Source organism: Electrophorus electricus, chromosome 4, assembly GCF_041902795.1.
Source record: "Electrophorus electricus isolate QZ-2024a chromosome 4, ASM4190279v1, whole genome shotgun sequence".
In the NCBI taxonomy this organism is placed as follows: Eukaryota; Metazoa; Chordata; class Actinopteri; order Gymnotiformes; family Gymnotidae; genus Electrophorus; species Electrophorus electricus.
The window spans coordinates 30,732,501-30,750,717 of record NC_137500.1 but is presented as its reverse complement, the minus strand read 5'-3'; the positions used below and the strand labels follow the sequence as shown (position 1 = coordinate 30,750,717).

The 18,217-nt window shown below is 51.0% G+C and overlaps 1 protein-coding gene across 8 annotated transcripts in view; it reads right to left on the bottom strand.

Annotated features, from left to right (window-relative positions):
* The window catches only part of erbb4b (erb-b2 receptor tyrosine kinase 4b), a 240,489-nt gene that overhangs the window by 22,897 nt on the left and 199,375 nt on the right, over positions 1 to 18,217 (bottom strand). For 7 of the 8 annotated variants that reach the window (XR_014123368.1, XM_035520991.2, XM_081713213.1 and 4 more), the window contains 3 exons: positions 15,860 to 15,982; positions 15,328 to 15,426; positions 12,961 to 13,146 (listed from right to left, as the gene is read on the bottom strand). Coding sequence is in view for 7 of the 8 variants with exons in the window: in XM_035520991.2 (XP_035376884.1) it covers positions 12,961 to 13,146; positions 15,328 to 15,426; positions 15,860 to 15,982 (408 nt within the window). In the remaining variant the exon portion in view is untranslated. The remainder of the gene's footprint in view (positions 1 to 12,960; positions 13,147 to 15,327; positions 15,427 to 15,859; positions 15,983 to 18,217) is intronic. The other variant, XM_081713214.1, reaches the window with a different exon arrangement.

Genomic DNA, 18,217 nt, shown 5'->3' with positions numbered 1-18,217 from the left:
ACTAACCTGGACCAGTGTAGGGGCTTAATTGACTAACCCGGGCCACTGCAGGGGATTAAACGACTAACCTGGACCAGCGTAGGGGATTAAACGACTAACCTGGACCAGTGTAAGGGCTTAATCAACTAACCCGGGCCACTGCAGGGGATTAAACGCCTAAACCGGGCCACTGCAGGGGAATAAACGACTAACCTGGACCAGTGTAGGGGCTTAATCGACTAACCCGGGCCACTGCAGGGGATTAAACGACTAAACCGGACCACTGCAGGGGATTAAGCAACTAAACCGGGCCATTGCAGGGGATTAAACGACTAACCTGGACCAGCGTAGGGGATTAAACGACTAACCTGGACCAGTGTAAGGTCTTAATCAACTAACCCGGGCCACTGCAGGGGATTAAACGCCTAAACCGGGCCACTGCAGGGGATTAAACGACTAAACCGGGCCACTGCAGGGGAATAAACGACTAACCTGGACCAGTGTAGGGGCTTAATCGACTAACCCGGGCCACTGCAGGGGATTAAACGACTAAACCGGACCACTGCAGGGGATTAAGCAACTAAACCGGGCCACTGCAGGGGATTAAACGACTAACCTGGACCAGTGTAGGGGCTTAATCGACTAACCTGGACCAATGTAGGGTCTTAATCAACTAACCCGGGCCACTGCAGGGGATTAAATGACTAAACCGGACGAGTGTATGGGCCTAAACTGGACCAGTGTAAGGGATTAAACGACTAACCCAGACGAGTGTAGGGACTTAATCGATTAACTTGGACCAGTCTAGGGGCTTAATGGAAGTTCCGCCTCTACTCCGGGGAATACTGTGTCCTAAACCTCATATATTGTGTGATAAACAAAACATGGACTTCAAACCCACGAGTGCTCTCAAAATAAAACATTCACACCCAAATTTCTGACACATTTGTCATGCGAACGTCTATATCAGACTGTGTTTTCACATTGCCCTGATACACTAAGAACCCAGCTGTCACTGCTGTGACCTCCATCCATAAAGACAATAAACAGAAAGTTCAAGGGTATTTGATCATTTAATTATTGAATGTTCTTTTATCTATACCAGGACGTGAAGGAGGGTCACGATCACCATTGCTGTTATAAAACTTAAAAAATTCTTAAATTCATGCTGCGTTAAAAAAGTGTCTTTGCTGTAACACATACGAAACGAAAATGTGTAGATGTCGTCATATATGACATAATCTAATAAATAATACAATAATAATTATACCCAGACTCTAGACCTGCAAAGCTTGAGGAGATTTTCAACTAGTGTAGCCAGGCAACAGCCTCCTCTTCAATCCTTTGATCCTTGTCATCCTCTACTCTGTTTCTCCCTGTCCCAGTGTTTCCCCAACCTTCTGCCATCAAGCCTTATATCTTTTAAGCCTCTTCGCGTCATATTCAACATAAGACGTAACATTCGGATGAATTTGGCTAATTACCTGGCACGATGCCAGACATGTGGGGAAAAGCTCTGATCCTTAACTGTAGGTCTTACCAAAACATGGCATGAGACAGCCATGAATCACCATGACACCTCTGCTTCTGGAATCGGGACGGTGTGACGTGTTTTGCAAAAGGTGACTAAGGACTTCATAACGAGAGTCAAGCGCAGTAAAACTGCGCAGTAAAAAGTATTTTGAGTTTTGTCGACGGCACAGAAAAAACCCAGTAGACTTTCCCTTACTGAGAATTGTGTAAGTAAGTCTGAAAAACTGCTGAATGAAATCACAAATCCTGGAAAAGGGGAGAAAATAATGCACAATCGTTGGATGTCTTTGTCCTTTGTTGTGTCTGCAGGTTTAGGTTGGACACGTGCAGTTGGTCCTTCAGGCTTCCCTCCACAGGGCGTGGGCCTGCGTCCAGTGTTGCCGGGGTGACGGCAGGCCGGAAGCGGAGCTAACATGTGACCCTCTCCTGGCAGGGCTGGCAGCCCCTGGCATGGAGCACAGGGGCACCAGATGGGGCTGGTAATGTGCTTGGCACTTGGGGGCGGCACGCACACTCCTCAGAGCTCCAGGTGAAACCGAAGACCTGGGGCCCCATTGAGGAGTGGGCGATGGAGGGGGGGGTGTGGGGGCTGAGTTCATTAACAACCCAGTGAGGGGTGCACGTGGGGTAGGGTGGGCGGAGATCCCCTCAATCTCAGCTTCAGCTGTCCTCTGACATGACCTATAAGCAGGGGCACATATGATTTTACTGTGAGGGCATGTCTATGTCCGTGAGGGCGTGTCTATGGCTGTGAGGGCGTGTCTATGGCTGAGTTCGACAGGGCCACAGTTGTATCTCACAACGGTAGTACCGAACGGTTGCATAAAGGACCCAGCAGCCGCTGGACAGGAAAAGGGTGTCACACGTGACAGGAAGGGGGTATAACATGACAGGAAATGGTGTAACACATGACAGGAAGGGGGCGTAACACATGACAGGAAGGGCGTAATGCGTGCATATTTCTCGCTCAACTCAAAGTGGTGGCGTTCTTTTTCTTGCACACCAAGCCACCTTCAGCATCACAGCCTCAAGGACAAATGTTTCCCGGAATAAAATGTCTTATCAGGAGGTAGCTGCAGAAGCACTGGGGACAGTGCTGGCGGGCGACTGGCGTGGAGGGGGGCGGCTACAGAACTCAAACCAAGTAGCAGATGGATCCTCAAGGTCAACAGGAAGTGTGTTATATTAGGTGAAAAGAGTGCCCGCCACAGGGTGGCACTGTGCCAACTTGGCAGAACCGTGGCACGTCTTAACGCTGATCTGAAATCAGTTTCGCACCACTGTTGAATCTGCTATAACAGCACGTTGTGTCCGGTGCCCAGGCTCTCTGCTAATAAAGTCAGTGTGACCTGAGACGGCCATAGTAAAGCTTTAGATGTAGTTCCACGGCTGTCGCACTTGGAGGTTATCAGTGGGTGCAGATCACCACAAAAGGAGACACACACACACACACACACACACATTACCTCCTGAGATGTTACCACACTCTCTGCACAGCTCCATCCCACTAATTGGCCCTCACATCTACCAATTTACTGCTCAATTTATCAGGCCTGCAAGCCTGTTTGCTCTGGGAGCCACTGGTGATGTCTGTGTCAGCATATAAACCGTACATGAGCAAAAAAAAAAAAAAAAAAGACCATGAGACACAGCAAAGCTCAAAGTGGCTACTGCATAATGAAAGACTCAAGTCCATTAAAGTCTCTTTAGATTAAGGAAATAATTAACTGTAATATGAACATGATAATGGCTATAATCATAAGCTGTGTCGTCATGACGCCATTTAAAATGGGCACAATATAAGGGCGCCCTACGACGTCTGATTGATCAGGGCCAATGAAAGAGCAGAGCATTTCAACCATAGATGAAAAGCATTTAGAGAAAGATGAGCTGGGACTCGCCCACTGGAGGGAGGGTGGGAGGACACACATTAAGCAATCAATTTGATATATGGAATGTGTTATTAAATCAGGTAATGAAATCAACCTGTGAGCTCATGTGTGCGTGCGTGTGTGTGTGTTCGTGTGTGTGTGTTTCTTTAAAAATCCTTTTTTCACTATGTAGGATTTTGCAGGAAGCATGTACTGGCAGAACGTGACTCCTTTTCTGCTGGTTTCCAGCTCTGCAAACTGGTGACGTCATTAAATCGGAGGCACTGCGATTTGACTCTTGGTCTCCCCCTTCAGGAAGAGCAGGTCGTATGAAACACACAGGACCATCCACAGGATGTGCCGTCCCGTCAGGGCTGAGGCAGGACCACTGTCGGAAGAATATTCTCCACGAGCATCCCACTGGACTCTCCAGAGTCTTTCCTATGTCCAAAGTACAACCAGGCTGCTGTGTACTGGTCGTGAGTGCCTCCCATTGGTCCACACTCTCATTTACTGATGAACGAGGACCAGCCTGCCTGGGCGTGTGCTGTGAAAGGCCAGGGCCAGCAAATCAATATTGCATGTTCTTTTTTACTTCTTGAGGTCTGTGTGTATGCATGTGTTTGTGTATATAAGTGTGTGTGTGTTTTCAGTTCACCAGTGAGGTGAAGTATGTGTCTCCCTGCTGACACGTCTGCCCTTGCCATCTTAGTATGAGCCGAGTCTCTGTGGAAGCAGGGTTAAGGGTGTCACAGAGGGGCTTCTGGGAAATGTAGTCTGAAGAGGGCACGCGAAGCCTTTTCTTCTCCATCACTGTGGATCTGCAGTGTTATGTGGATGCACAGAGCATAGTCAACCATGACAGGTACCGGGAATCATTTGTGCATGCTGTAATTAGCACAGGCAATAAATCATAGCAGGGACTGTTGCACAAAGATACTGGACACACTGTTTGTCCTCAGAGAACTGCAGTGCTAAACATTTTTCGCAGGTTCTCTGCACCTGAACTGAGGCAGATTAAAGCTTGGCTGAAACCTCAGGTGTGTGTGTGGGGGGGGGGATGTGTCGAGCGCTCTATGTGATGTATAAACATGGGCTTCCTGTCACCAAATGAAAGGCCACCAGTCACTGACAGACTCCACCTACTCCACCAGTCACTGACAGACTCCACCTACTGGCCGACATGCTCCGTTATAATGCGCGTGGAAGTTTGCCTCAAACAGGCTCTTTGTCCAAACCACAGACTGCAACTCTGAGTTACGTGGGACGCTGCTACTTCCCTGCTGATGTCAGCTTCGTGTCAGGGCGCATCTGTCTTGGCTGGAGCTCACGCCACAGGCTGAAGGTGAGCAGAGTACGATAAACAGTGGTATGTTTGGGAGGTGTGTGTGTTGTTGGGGGATGGGGGATGTGGCGGGGTTAAGAAATGCGTGGTATCAGCTCATTTTGCTTGAGGGGGCACAGTGCCTCAAATCTTACACCCCCTTAAACTCCGAGGACTGTGACAAATGTGCATGGGTGTGTGTGTGTGTGTGTGTGTGTGTGTTTCAGACTGCTAGGCCATCTTTGTGTGCAGCTCTTTAGGTATGTAGTCAGTCAGACAGAAACAAATGGGGAGTGAAAGTGTGCAGGTGTGTCATGACAGCCCACTAGAGAGGAAGAGGAAGAGAGGAAGAGGAAGAGAGGAATCCTTGACATCAAAAAGGACATTACAGAATGGAGTGTGCACATGGATGCTCCGATCATCCCAATGCTTTGTCCTTGCTTCCCATGGAGAGTTTATGTCAACTACTGGACTAAATTTAATCTTCAAAACAACCAGTGGCTTAGGAAAAGGTAGACCAGGACCAGACATAAATGCAGACTTTCAGAGAGCATACTGCAGTCTTCTCACTGTCACTCAGAGAGAGAGAGAGAGAGAGAGAGAGAGAGAGAGAGAGAGAGAGAGAGAGAGAGAGACAGAGAGAGAGAGAGAGAGAGAGAGAGAGACAGAGAGAGAGACAGAGACAGAGAGAGAGAGAGAGAGACAGAGACAGAGACAGAGACAGAGACAGAGAGAGAGAGAGAGAGAGAGAGAGAGAGAGAGAGAGAGAGAGAGAGAGAATGCTCTAATAAGCACAGCTTTGCCACTTGTAAAAACATCTGCAGGCCAGAGGGGCAGGTCTCTTTTTCTGAACCCAGACAGTGAGACAATCCAGGCCCTCTGCTAAAGTGAAACTCCTCTCCTCTCATTTCATTTCATTGCCTTTCCTCCCTGGTCAACAGATGGCTGTCTGTCATCAGTATGGCTAGCATCGCCTAATAAACAGCTTCCGCACTCGAGCTGACACACTCCGCTTTACAGCTAATTGTGGCAGTGCCCGATACGGTCGATCAGCCAGCAGTAAGCACACTACTGAATATCCATCCTGACACCATTCACTTCTCAGCTGTTACAGGTTTGTATGAATGACCCGGTTTACTGATCAAGCCATTCGTTGTTAGTGTGTGTGTGTGTGTGTGTGTGTGCTTGTACTTCTACAATGAAGTCAGTTGGGAGAAGACAAATCAAAATGTTTTCCTACAGCCGACGTTTGACGAAAAAGAAAAGGGAGGGGTGGGTGTGGTGTTGGTGGTGGTGGTGGTCGAGGGGTGGGGACGGGTGGTGGTGGTCGAGGGGTGTGGTGTTGGTGTTGGTGGTGGTCGAGGGGTGGGGACGGGTGGTGGTGGTCGAGGGGTGGGGACGGGTGGCGGTGGTCGAGGGGTGGGGACGGGTGGTGGTGGTCGAGGGATGGGGACGAGTGGCGGTGGTCGAGGGGTGGGGACGGGTGGTGGTGGTCGAGGGGTGTGGTGTTGGTGTTGGTGGTGGTCGAGGGGTGGGGACGGGTGGTGGTGGTCGAGGGGTGGGGACGGGTGGTGGTGGTCGAGGGGTGGGGACGGGTGGCGGTGGTCGAGGGGTGGGGACGGGTGGCGGTGGTCGAGGGGTGGGGACGGGTGGCGGTGGTCGAGGGGTGGGGACGGGTGGCGGTGGTCGAGGGGTGTGGTGTTGGTGTTGGTGGTGGTCGAGGGGTGGGGACGGGTGGCGGTGGTCGAGGGGTGGGGACGGGTGGCGGTGGTCGAGGGGTGGGGACGGGTGGCGGTGGTCGAGGGGTGGGGACGGGTGGCGGTGGTCGAGGGGTGGGGACGGGTGGTGGTGGTCGGGGTGGGGGTGGTAGCGATGGGAGGGGGCGTGGAGGCATCCACCACCAGCACTGAATGCCAGTGCCATCCCGCTGGCATGCAGGCTGGCAGTGTTGTGGGCCCTGGAGGTCCCTGGCCAGGGCCGCCTCACGGCAGTGTGTTCAGAAGCACCCCCTGACTCAAATAATTGCCTCCCCCCCTCTTCCTGAAAAGACTTGACTGGTGATTAAAGGTAATGTTTGTGCTAGCAACCGCGGTGAGTCTATTAAATGAAAACATGGTGTGGGTCTATAAAGACTCTCAGCACGCGTCCAGTAAGATGTTGCTGATATCTCCTGTGCAATCAATAGGTCATGGGAGGTCCATGCATTTGTTAGATCAGTGCTCACACACTACAGCCAGACATGCAAGACTTCCAGGTTCAGATGTTTCAAATGCAACAGTCGATCACAGGGTTTTAACAGAGGGGCACCTCCAAAATATACAAGGAGCTCCGACACCCGAGTACGTGTTCAGCCTCTGCAATGCCACGGCACAAGTCTGTCTCCTGGAGATAATGAGGCAAATTCAAGGAGATTTGTCTGTTTGGGGAAGACATTACACAGTGTTGCAGGACTCTGGCCCCGAACATGCGTTCGGCTACAGGGCTTTGGAATTTCTGGATGGAAACGGTAACCAGGATGCGCAGTGACTATGCTGACGTGGTCTCAGCTCTTCTCCAGTAGCCGAAGATTGTGTTACGGAGATTTCGAGACATCAAAGAGATCCAGCAGGCGGGAAATCACAGGGTCCTGTTGTTTTCATCCCTCGCCAATGTGCTGGCAAAGTCAAAACCAAGCGTGCGGCTAAAGACTCACTGGCGCGTGCCATACCACACTCGGACCAAGCGCTCACATCAAGCGTGTGGCCAGCTTGGGGAAAATCGATGCCCCCTTTCAGCATGTGTATGCGGAGGGGTGCAAACGTGGTGGGACAGTTGCCCCCAGGGTGAGCTGACAGGTGTATTTTATCACTTATCACGCACTTGTGGAGTATGAAGAGAGTGGGAGGTGTCACCCCCGTCCCAACCCTGCAAGACAGTTACAACGGCTCCGCCCACCGGGGGCTTTGAAGTGAAGTGAAAATAAACCGCTGCTGTCCTCTTCACTTCCTCCCCAACACACCGCCGACCAATCACGGAGTGTGACGCGTCTTGGACCAATCACGGCGCCCGACGCACCTTGGAGCGATCACAGAGCCCGACGCACCTCGGACCCATCGCAGAGCCCGACGCGCCTCGGACCAATCGCAGAGCCCGACGTGCCTTGGACCAATCGCAGAGCCCGACGCGCCTCGGCCCAATCGCGGAGCCCGACACGCCTCGGCCCCATCGCAAAGCCCGACGCGCCTCGGCCCCATCGCAGAGCCCGACGTGCCTCGGACCAATCGCAGAGCCCGACCCGCCTCGGCCCAATCGCAGAGCCCGTTCCTGAGGTCTTCGTTCGGCCCTCCCTCTCAAATATCTCAGTCTTCAGTGGCTCGAGACCAACGGGAGGGACGGTAGCAACAAAAACGCGAGAAAGAATAAAGGACAGAAAAGAGATGCGGTGGATGAAAGAAAGAAGAAAGAGCGACAATGGTGGAGCGAGAGAGCTAAAGACTCAAAGGAGAAGGAGAGAACGTCACTGAGACATGACCCAGGACCAAGTTAACGAGTAGTTAGAGGAAGGAACACGCAGACTAGCATTATGGGCTTTGTGCGTGGGGTGGCAGAACTGTGTCAGGGCTGCAGCGTACATCACGCACAGACGCAGCACTCCACAGAGGCAGCTGGGTTACAGCTACAATGGGAAATTAGCCAGCAGCACAGATAATTAGCTTCCATTGTTCCTAACAGAGCGAGATTTTGTTCCTTCTGTGCGGGCTCATCGGTCGTTATTAGGATGGTAAGAGACCGAGCGATTGTGCTCGTGACCTGCCACCGCCGAGTGCCGGCACACGTGGTCACAGCCCACATGCCGGAGGCCCGGTCGTAGTTAACATAGGTGAACTATATCTGGACGAGGAGATGGCAGAGGTATCGTATCGCATAACAAGAGCCACGTTTAATATCATCCTGGGAATTATAAGCTGCAATTTAATGACGAAGTCTAGTTATCTGAACTGCAGTGCAGCTTTCAATGGAGCCTGTTTGGACTGTGCTATGCTGGAGTCAGAGTGTGTGTGTTTGTGTGTGTGTGTGAGTGCGTGCGTGTGTGAGTGCGTGCGTGTGTGCGTGCGTGTGTGAGTGCGTGCGTGTGTGAGTGCGTGCGTGTGTGAGTGTGTGTGTGTGTGAGTGCGTGTGTGTGAGTGGGTGTGTGTGTGAGTGTGTGTGTGTGTGAGTGCGTGCCTCTTTGCTCGTTGCCTGTTTGCCTTCACGTCTACCAGCACTCAGAGTGTGACAGTCTGTCATTCAGTCCCTTTAACCGTGACACCTCCCAGTAGTTCTTCCCCACACTGTGTTGAGCCCAATGCAAGATAAGCCCAGCCCAGGAAAAGGTGACAAACAAACAAACAAACAAACAAATGGCTTCTACTGAAACACTTTGCTATTTCCCCCACAGCAGAAGGTGACTGAGGCTGAATGAATCAGATCAGGTGATGATCAGATCAGCATCCAAACAGGGCTGGAAGTCAAAGAGTCTGAAGTGAAATGGATGTTTTCTCCAAATCCCAAATCAAATCCAAAGAAACGATGACATAAGAGCAATCAACTGCGCAGAACAGAGTTCCCACATTCTGCCAAGCTCTGCGGATATACGGGAATTGTCTGGAATATTCCAGAATATTCCGTCGTCTCTTCACGACAAATTGATGTTTCTCCAAAAAAAAGAGATGCAAGGTTGATGGTCTCAGCACACCAGATCTGACCATCAAGCTGTCAGAGTGACACAAGATAGACACTGTGTGTGTGTGTGTGTGTGCGTGCGTGTGTGTGTGTGTGCGTATCTGTGTGTGTGTGTTTTGATATATTGTTGTCGTGTTTTTCTGTATTGTCTATGAGATCTATTCAGAACCAAGAGAAAGAAAATAGACAAGAGAAAAGGATGAAGATGTAAAAAAGGAGAGAGAGGAAGAGAGCAAGAGAGAGGGAAGAAGAGAGAGAGAGAGAGAGGAAGAGAGAGAGAGAGGGAGGGAAGATAATGGAAGGAAGCAGGGAAGAGGAGAGACATGCGTGGGTGCTGCTGGCATTGACTGTCCATCCAGCTGGATTATTTGCTGATTAATCAGATCATTAAAATTAATCCCATGGTTGATTACGGGCATTAATAATCCAGTGGGTGAAGGCTTGTCTCAGAGAAGGACATGGCAGCATATCTCAGAGAGCCATCAACCTGCTGAACTCAAACTCATTTACCCTGACACGCACACACACACACACACACACATGCACACACACACACACACACACACACACGCACGCACGCACGCGCGCGCGCGCACGCACACACACACACACACACACACACACACACACACACACACACACACACGCACGCACACACACACATACACACACACATTAGCTCACAGCCATGTGCCACATGCGTTCTAAAACACACACACATCAGTTAACTGCCATGTGTTGGGTGTGTTCTAAAACACACACACACACATTAGCTCACAGCCATGTGCCACATGCATTCTAAAACACACACACACAGCAGTTAACAGTCAAGTGTTGGGTGTGTTCTAAAACAAACACACACACACACATTAGCTCACAGCCATGTGCTGGGGGCATTCTAACACACACACACACACACACACACACACACGAGCTGGCCTGCAGGCCCAGTCCCTCTACCCCCGTTACCTCCCCCGGCCCGTGTGTTATCCGGCAAACGCTCACGGCTGTGGGGGAGTCTTGATGTTTGCCCCCCAGCACACACTTTCCATCCATGAACCCAGACACTCATAAGGTCCGACACACTTCCTGAATGCACCTCAGTGTCCTACAGCAGAGTGTATTTCTACATCCACCGATGTCCAGCTAAACACTGCTGGACACGTCCCCCTTTATGGTGAGGCCATGCTGAACGTTTTACAGCTCCAGTGCTCTAGAATTCTTGGAGAAATAAGACATGTGCAGAGATAAGGCCGCAGGACCATCGGGACGAGAAGAACCCTCGTCACCAGTATAACCCCCCACCTCACCAGTACCTGTTCTGGCCGGGGAGGGGGGTAGTTCTAATCCATGTGCTCTCTTTACACTCCAAATGGAAACACATGCAGATGTTTCGTGAGAGGGACAGTTACTCGTTACAGCTCAGCGGTGCCGACACGCTGCGGGCATCACCGGCTCGGCTAGCAAACCACACGAGGTGCCTGCAGTTAGAGAGCTGAGGGGAGAGAGAGGGAGAGGAAGTGTGGGTGTGTGTGTGTGTGTGTGTGTGTGTGTGCGTGTGTGTGTGTGTGTGTGTGACAGAGTGAGAGCGGGGGAAGTGTCTGTGTGTGTGTGTGTGTGTGTGTGTGTGTGTGAGTGATAGAAGAGAGAACACCTGAGAGAGGCACAGTTGCTTCCCAGCAGTCTGACGTGTGATGTGTGTGGTTACAGTGGACTCACACCAGGGGTTTCCCCACGGCACTGATGGACACAAATGCACACACACATGCACACACACACAGGCACACACACAGGCACACACACACAGGCACACACACACACAGGCACACACACAGGCACACACACACAGGCACACACACAGGCACACACACAGACACACACACACACAGGTACACACACACACACGCACACACACAGGCACACACACACACAGAGGCACACACAGAGGCACACACCCACACACCGACAGAGGCACACACACACACACACACACACGCACGCACACACACACACACACACGCACGCTATGGTGGAGCTCATTATGCCTCCGTTATCAAACTGCCCCTAATGATATACAGCATCACTGGTACAAAGAGATGTCTATGCCAGCATGTACAACTGATCCAGGAACAGATTCTGTGATTCTAACACGGTGAGGAGCAGATATGTAACCTAGCCCTGGATCAGCACTGTCAAAGAGCCTTGGCTTTACGTTCTGCCTACTGCATCGTCTGATTCTCGACTGCACCAACCATTGATCACCACCCACACCTGCAGCTGATTGGAGGACTGACTAATCAGGACCTGCAGCTGATTGGTAGACTCATCAGGACCTGCTGCTGATTCGTGGACTCGTCAGGACTCACTGGGACTCTATACCAACCTCCTTGCCGATTCCCCCGGGGAACCTGAAGCTGTTGCCTGATGGGTTCTTACTTTGCCGTCTTTTGGTCGGAGTTTCAGGTGGTTTTGGATCGCAAGCTTTTTGTGTGCTATTTGAAGTCTGACTTTAGGTCTGCTGGACCTGTCTAAAGGACTACATCTGTTCCCAGTGTGCACGTGCATGTGTGATGTCGTGCACATGCGTGTGTGTGCACGCTCAGCCTGACAGCCACACTCTTGCTCTTCGGGTGCTTGCGGGTTCCGTCCATATAGACGGGGACACCGCTGTTGTGGAGACAGAGTCCCTGGTGTCTACACTGCGCACTCCAGAGGATATCACTACTCTAACGTGCTTGGATCACCTGGGAAGGTCTATGTGGCCTCCGCATTCTGGATCCGGCATGTTCTAAGACGGGGACGGCCGTGCAGGGCAGCTTCCTGCTGGGGAACCAGCCGACACCACACGCTATGCTGGAAGCATCCCAGACCACTGAGGTCATGGACAGGGGCAGCTACCTCTCTAGATGAGCTACGTCTCCAGATCAGAGGCCATTCATGTGTCCTGATCTACGCAGAAGAACACTAGCTGATGTATGGAATGTGGAGACTTGCATGAAGATGCCTGCATAAATAATTCCTGATTTATAATTGTCATTAGCTACAAACGCAGTCAGTAAAACAAGGCATTTAGCAAAAAAACATATCAGTGAGTATTAAGCAATCAGGGGCACAGCAGTGCAAAACATGGTCAAGCAAACTCATGACCTTTCACCTCTTAACATGGATTTAATCTGGTCTAACACTGGATCTAATACATGCTTATGCGTTATACGCGTGGCATGGAACCCCACGGCTCATCGGAACAGGCAGCCCAGTCTGACTGTGAGTTTGGCCTGAAAAACAGCTCCTGATTAGTCTGACACTGTCCCAACGCTGTTTTAGTTTTCGGCTTTTTTTTTTTGTCCGTTTTTTGACCGAGCTACCCAAGCATGGCTTTGGTCTCCACATTCTTGTCATGTCCGAATGCCCCCACCCCCGCGTCTGGAGAAGCGTCTCTCACCGTGGGGATCTGCATGCGTGCAGTGACCCTCTCGTGCCAGCAGGGGCGCTCTCACCGTGGCGATCTGCATGCGTGCAGTGACCCTCTCGCGCCAGCGGGGGCGCTCTCACCTTGGCGATCTGCACACACCAGTTGAGCAGCAGCTGCGAGCCGATGTTGTCCTTGTGCTCGTGCACGTAGTCCAGCAGGCAGCCGTGGGGCATCAGCTGAGTCACCAGCTGGACAGTGCGGCTCAGGCACACGCCCAGCAGACGCACCAGGTGGGGGTGCTCCACGCTGGCCATGATCAGCGCCTCCTGGTGGAGAAGAGACGCGCAGACGTGCATTTACACCGAGGAAAGGGGTGCGGTGTTTTAGGTTTGAAAGTGCGTTGGTTGGGGGGGGGGGGGGGTTGAGGTGGGGGGATGCATTTGCATTCAGACCAGCTCAGACACACACCACTCCACAGGAAGAGAAGTTCGCGTACTTCATATGGAGCTGGCAAAATGCATGGGAAGACTCTACAAAGATTTGTTTCTGAATATAAAGCATTGTACATCACTGGACGATACTTATGGAGAGGTCAGATGGGAAGACAGACAGACACACACACACACATCTTAGAAAAGCACTGAAATGTATGGAGCACAAAGGACACATTGGCTTTCTTATTTATCTTAGAGCACAGTTGCATAATCTAGTCTTCAGAGTGAGATAAGACTCCCAGAGCGTTTATGCGGGTCCTAAATCAGGCCCAACTCCACACACTGGAGGGCCTCTTCCCTGAAGCACGGACACCAGAATGAACACCTACGCACTCAGGACCATTTATCAGGTCCTGTGTGTGTGTGACAGAGAAAGAGTGAGAAAAAGGGACCATCACTCTAGTGAAGTTAACATCTCAGTAAAAGAAACCACCCCCCCCACACACACGCACACAAACACAGATGCATGCGCACACACAGGCGCACACAGGCGCATGCACACACAGAGGTGCGTTTATCGAAGCCCGCACAATCCAAGACAGACATCCATCAGTTTGCGCTGAATCTATAAATCGTGTGTGTCAGTGAGACGGAGTGCTAGGGAGCTCCCTCACTCAGACCGCGTGCTTCTGTGCATGCCAATGAAAGACGTGGTGTAGAACAAGAAAATAAAGCAAAACAAAGCAACCCCCCCCCCCACACACACACACAAGAAACCATCAAATGTAACACCACAAATATGAACCAAGCACACAGCAAACCATAGGAAAGGTCATTAAAAGAATATTGAGGTGGTGGATCATATAGGTATATTACTGCAATAAAAATCCCTAATCACGAGAATGCTTTTTGGCCTCAAAGGCATCATTTTTCCAACTCTTGACCAATCATACAACATGCACACACACACACACACACACACACATACAGACACACACACACCCACTTAACTGAACTCTACACAGAATCACACACTTGACAGTTGCATAATGAGTATTCAAACTGCTGTTATTCTGGAGCAGCTGGAGGTAGCGCTCTCTCTCTCTCTCTCTCTCTCTCTCTCTCTCTCTCTCTCTCTCTCTCTCTCGCTCTCTCTCTCTCTCTCTCTCTCTCTCTCTGTGTGTGTGGGCACATGCTGTTCCTCATCCAATCAGCAGCAGGATCTGATCTCTTTGCGGTGAACCTGAACGTGCCACTGCGTTTAGATTATGTTTTAAAGAGAGGAGCTCCAAGGGCTCTCCACACTTCACACGAAGGGAATGATGGTGTGAGAGAGAGAGAGAGAGAGATGGAGAAAGAAAGAGAAAGAAGAAAGGGAAGCAGCAATGAAAGACAGGGTGGGGAAAGACAGGTTAGCAGAGCAGGATTAGGGAGGAAGACTGGGATTAGGGAGGAACACTGGGAGAATAAGGAAAATAGGAACAAAAGAGAAAGAGCGAGCAGAGAGGTTGGAGGAGAAACGGTGAGCGAAGGACAAAATGCCATTAGGTCACTCCTGTCCTCCGTAATCACGCTCTCCTCTTTCAGGGAGTGCGAGTGACTCTGTCTCGCGTCCTCCTTTGTTTCTCTGCCACTACTGACTCACCACATCCCATAAGCCCCGGCACCACTGCCACACCGCTGGTGAGGCCTGGCGTGGTCTCCATGCCGACATGGAGGAGAGCTCATTAGTGCCCAACTCAGATACTGATTGCACTGTGGGAAATACCTACTGCCTCCTACCTCACACTGAGCCACCTGACACACACACACACACACACACACACACACGCATGCATATATTTATAACAAATATAACCAGAAAGACTCCCTTTAAACAGCCAGAAATAGACAATCCTGTAAATGGGTTACCTGCCAGCATTTCACAGCCATTGCGTCACCTGTGAGTGAATGGAAGTGTTTTGCCTTTTGCAACCCCCCCCCCCAAGCCCCCTTCCTTCCTTCAGCCAGGAGCCAAATCTGGCTGAACTCAGTCTGAACGAACACCACCTTGGGCTTACAGGTGACACTCACATCCATGAACTCCACATTGGCTTTGGGGCCAGTCGCCTCATTCAGGATCTTGATGGCCACAGGGATCTTCACCGTCTCACCCTCCGGCACCCAGATTCCCTGACAGAGACACATGGGAGAGATTCATGTGGAATCTGGTGCCGTGACCCCTCTTGAGTTCACCTACTATCAAATGCATCCACATAAAATTCAGCATTAATATAAGAAATAAGATCCTAATACGTTATGAATATAATTTCCAACATCCTCGCTGGTTCATTGTTAAGACGCCCACCAATAACAAAATCAGCAAGCAATGATAAGAAAGAAAATGTTACATTAGAGTCACAGTCAGGTAACAAATATCTTTAGAGGTGCAAATATGTTGGAAAAAGAGGTTTGTGAGTGAGATAACTGTGAGCAATAACTGTGGCTTTTGGTGTTTGACAGTGGTCTCTAATCTCGTGTGTTTCCACAATACATCAGACGTACGCATTAAAAGGTGTGTTGCCTACAAGTCTTCTGGAGAATCCGACAAGACAGCCGTAATTACCTTGTAGACGGTGCCGAAAGCCCCTGCTCCCAGGACCTTCATCCTCTTCAGCTCCGTCTCCTTCAGGATGCGCAGTTGTGCCTGATTGGGCGCCGTTCCACTGGGGGTCAGGGGCTCCACCAGCTGTCGTGTAACAAGCAAGAACAAACACAGGTTCAGCTTTAGTGCACACCCAAACTTGCGGCAGGACACTTTCTGAAAGCGGCGGATGCAGCCCGGGTACGTCACGGGTCGGAGGAGGACGAGCTATCTAGGAAAAGTCTAATTAATGGCGGGGCACGAGGCCCGATCCATTTTTGTTATTAATTAGGTCTTTCGTGGCTGTAGCGCAATCAGCACTAGAATATGGAAAGTGCCTCGGAAGAATGACAAAAGCCCCAAGGGTATCAAAGAAGCGCTGAAATATGAGAGTGAGCGGAGATAACGGCTGGGACAGCGTGAGGAGCTTCAGATGCAGTGTCAGAGATAGACGGGGAGACGGGGGAGGACCACGCTGATAAAACCGAGGCGCGCACAGGCCCGCAGACGGAGCCGACGGAGGCGGGGTGGCGGGTGAAGGCAGCGGCTGGTCGTGGAGAGACGGGGCAGCGCGCCCCGTTGTTCTATTGTTATTGGCGGAGAGAGCGGGTGGGGATACAGGGAGGGAGAGGACGACAGAACGCAAGGAGAAAACAATAAAGCAAGAGAAAAGAAGATAGTAAAAAAAAGAAGGGAGGAAGGAGAAAGAAAAGGACAGGGATGGAGGGAGAGAGAGAGAGAGAGAGGTTGGGAAAGTTTGGGGGGGGGGGGGGTCACGCTCGTGGCTGATGTCCAATCTCTGAGCTCGTCACAGGCTGCTGATTAAAACACAATAGCCGTTCTTCATTTAAATGGAGTTCTAAATCAGGAAAGCTAAGAGAGGAAGGGGAGGGGTTACAGGAGAAAGGGGGCGGAGGGAGCTGCTTGGAATCGGGCAGCACTGCCTGTATGGAGCTGTCCACCCGAGGTGGTGCTGAAACTCCAAATACAGAGCAGGGAGCTGTCTGCTAGAGCCGGTGCTGAAATAGCTGACCAGACCAAGCATGGCTTGTAAGCTGCTCTGTCTGCAAACAGCTGACTTCACCATAAGGAACAGAATATGCTTCCCACACTCACTTAGAACACAACAGACACAATTAAACAAATGAAACAGAAACACCTCCAGTGAGGTAGCAAAGGCAGTTTGTATGCATCATGTCTATGCTGATGGGCATTCTGAAGCTGGGAGGAATCATCATACACAAGCACATTGCAGCAATATCTTATTTCTGTTATTCACCATAAAGACCAGTGCCATTGTCAACTAGCCCAGGGCTAAACAGCTGCTGTATGCAGCTGGGCAGGAGTCAGAGCCCAAACTCTCTCTCTGTCTCTCTCTCTCTCTCTCTGTCTCTCTCTCTCTCTCTCTGTCTCTCTCTCTCACACACACACACACACACACACACACACACACACACACACACACACAACCCACACACACCCACCCCACCCCACCCACACCCTCACCCCCCCACACACCCAAATGTGCATGCATGTGTTAACTCTTATATATACAAATGTCCATTAGTTTCCATTGTTCAGTTTCTGTATTATGTGTATTATGCTACAGGAGAGAGGAGGAGGTCATGCACTCCGCGGGGAAGGAGGCGGCATGCCCAGATCTGAAGGCCATCCCTGCCCCACACATCCCTATGCTGCCAGGCTGCAGGCCAGACCACTGGAGTTCATGTCCAAATGCCCCTTTTAACTCTCCTCATTAACGTCAGTGGGGCATTTGATCACTGGGACAGATGACCCCCATGGCATCTCCATGGTGATGTAGGCCCTGCCCCTCACCTCCCCGGAATGCCAACACCTCAATTACCACTGATATTATGTGTTGTATAAATATTTCCTGCTTATGTTGTCTATGATCGCTGTAATTACACATGCAGAGTGAAACATGAATATAACTTGTGAGTTTATGTTTCCTGTGCCTTGCTATTGATAAGTTAAAGGAGAGGAGAGGAGAGGAGAGGAGAGGAGAGGGGAGGGGAGGGGAGGTGTGGGAAAAAGAAGAGAGGAGAGGGGAGGGGAGGGGAGAGGAGGAGCGTGTCTCCCATTCCCAGACACAGGCTCTCCCCTTACAGAGGCGTGTTAGGCTAGTGTGTGTAGTTATTATTCCAAACAGGCAGGGGTCCGTGAGAGACCACGGCGGAGGTCTTCAGAACCCTGCTGACCTGCCAGCAGACTGCAGCTTTGCCTCAGGAATGGAAAGGAGCCACTATGAATGCGCTGTGCAGAGGAGAAAAGGTGCAGACACGCGGCCCGAGCTTGGCCTAATGAGACCGTGGCCAGACT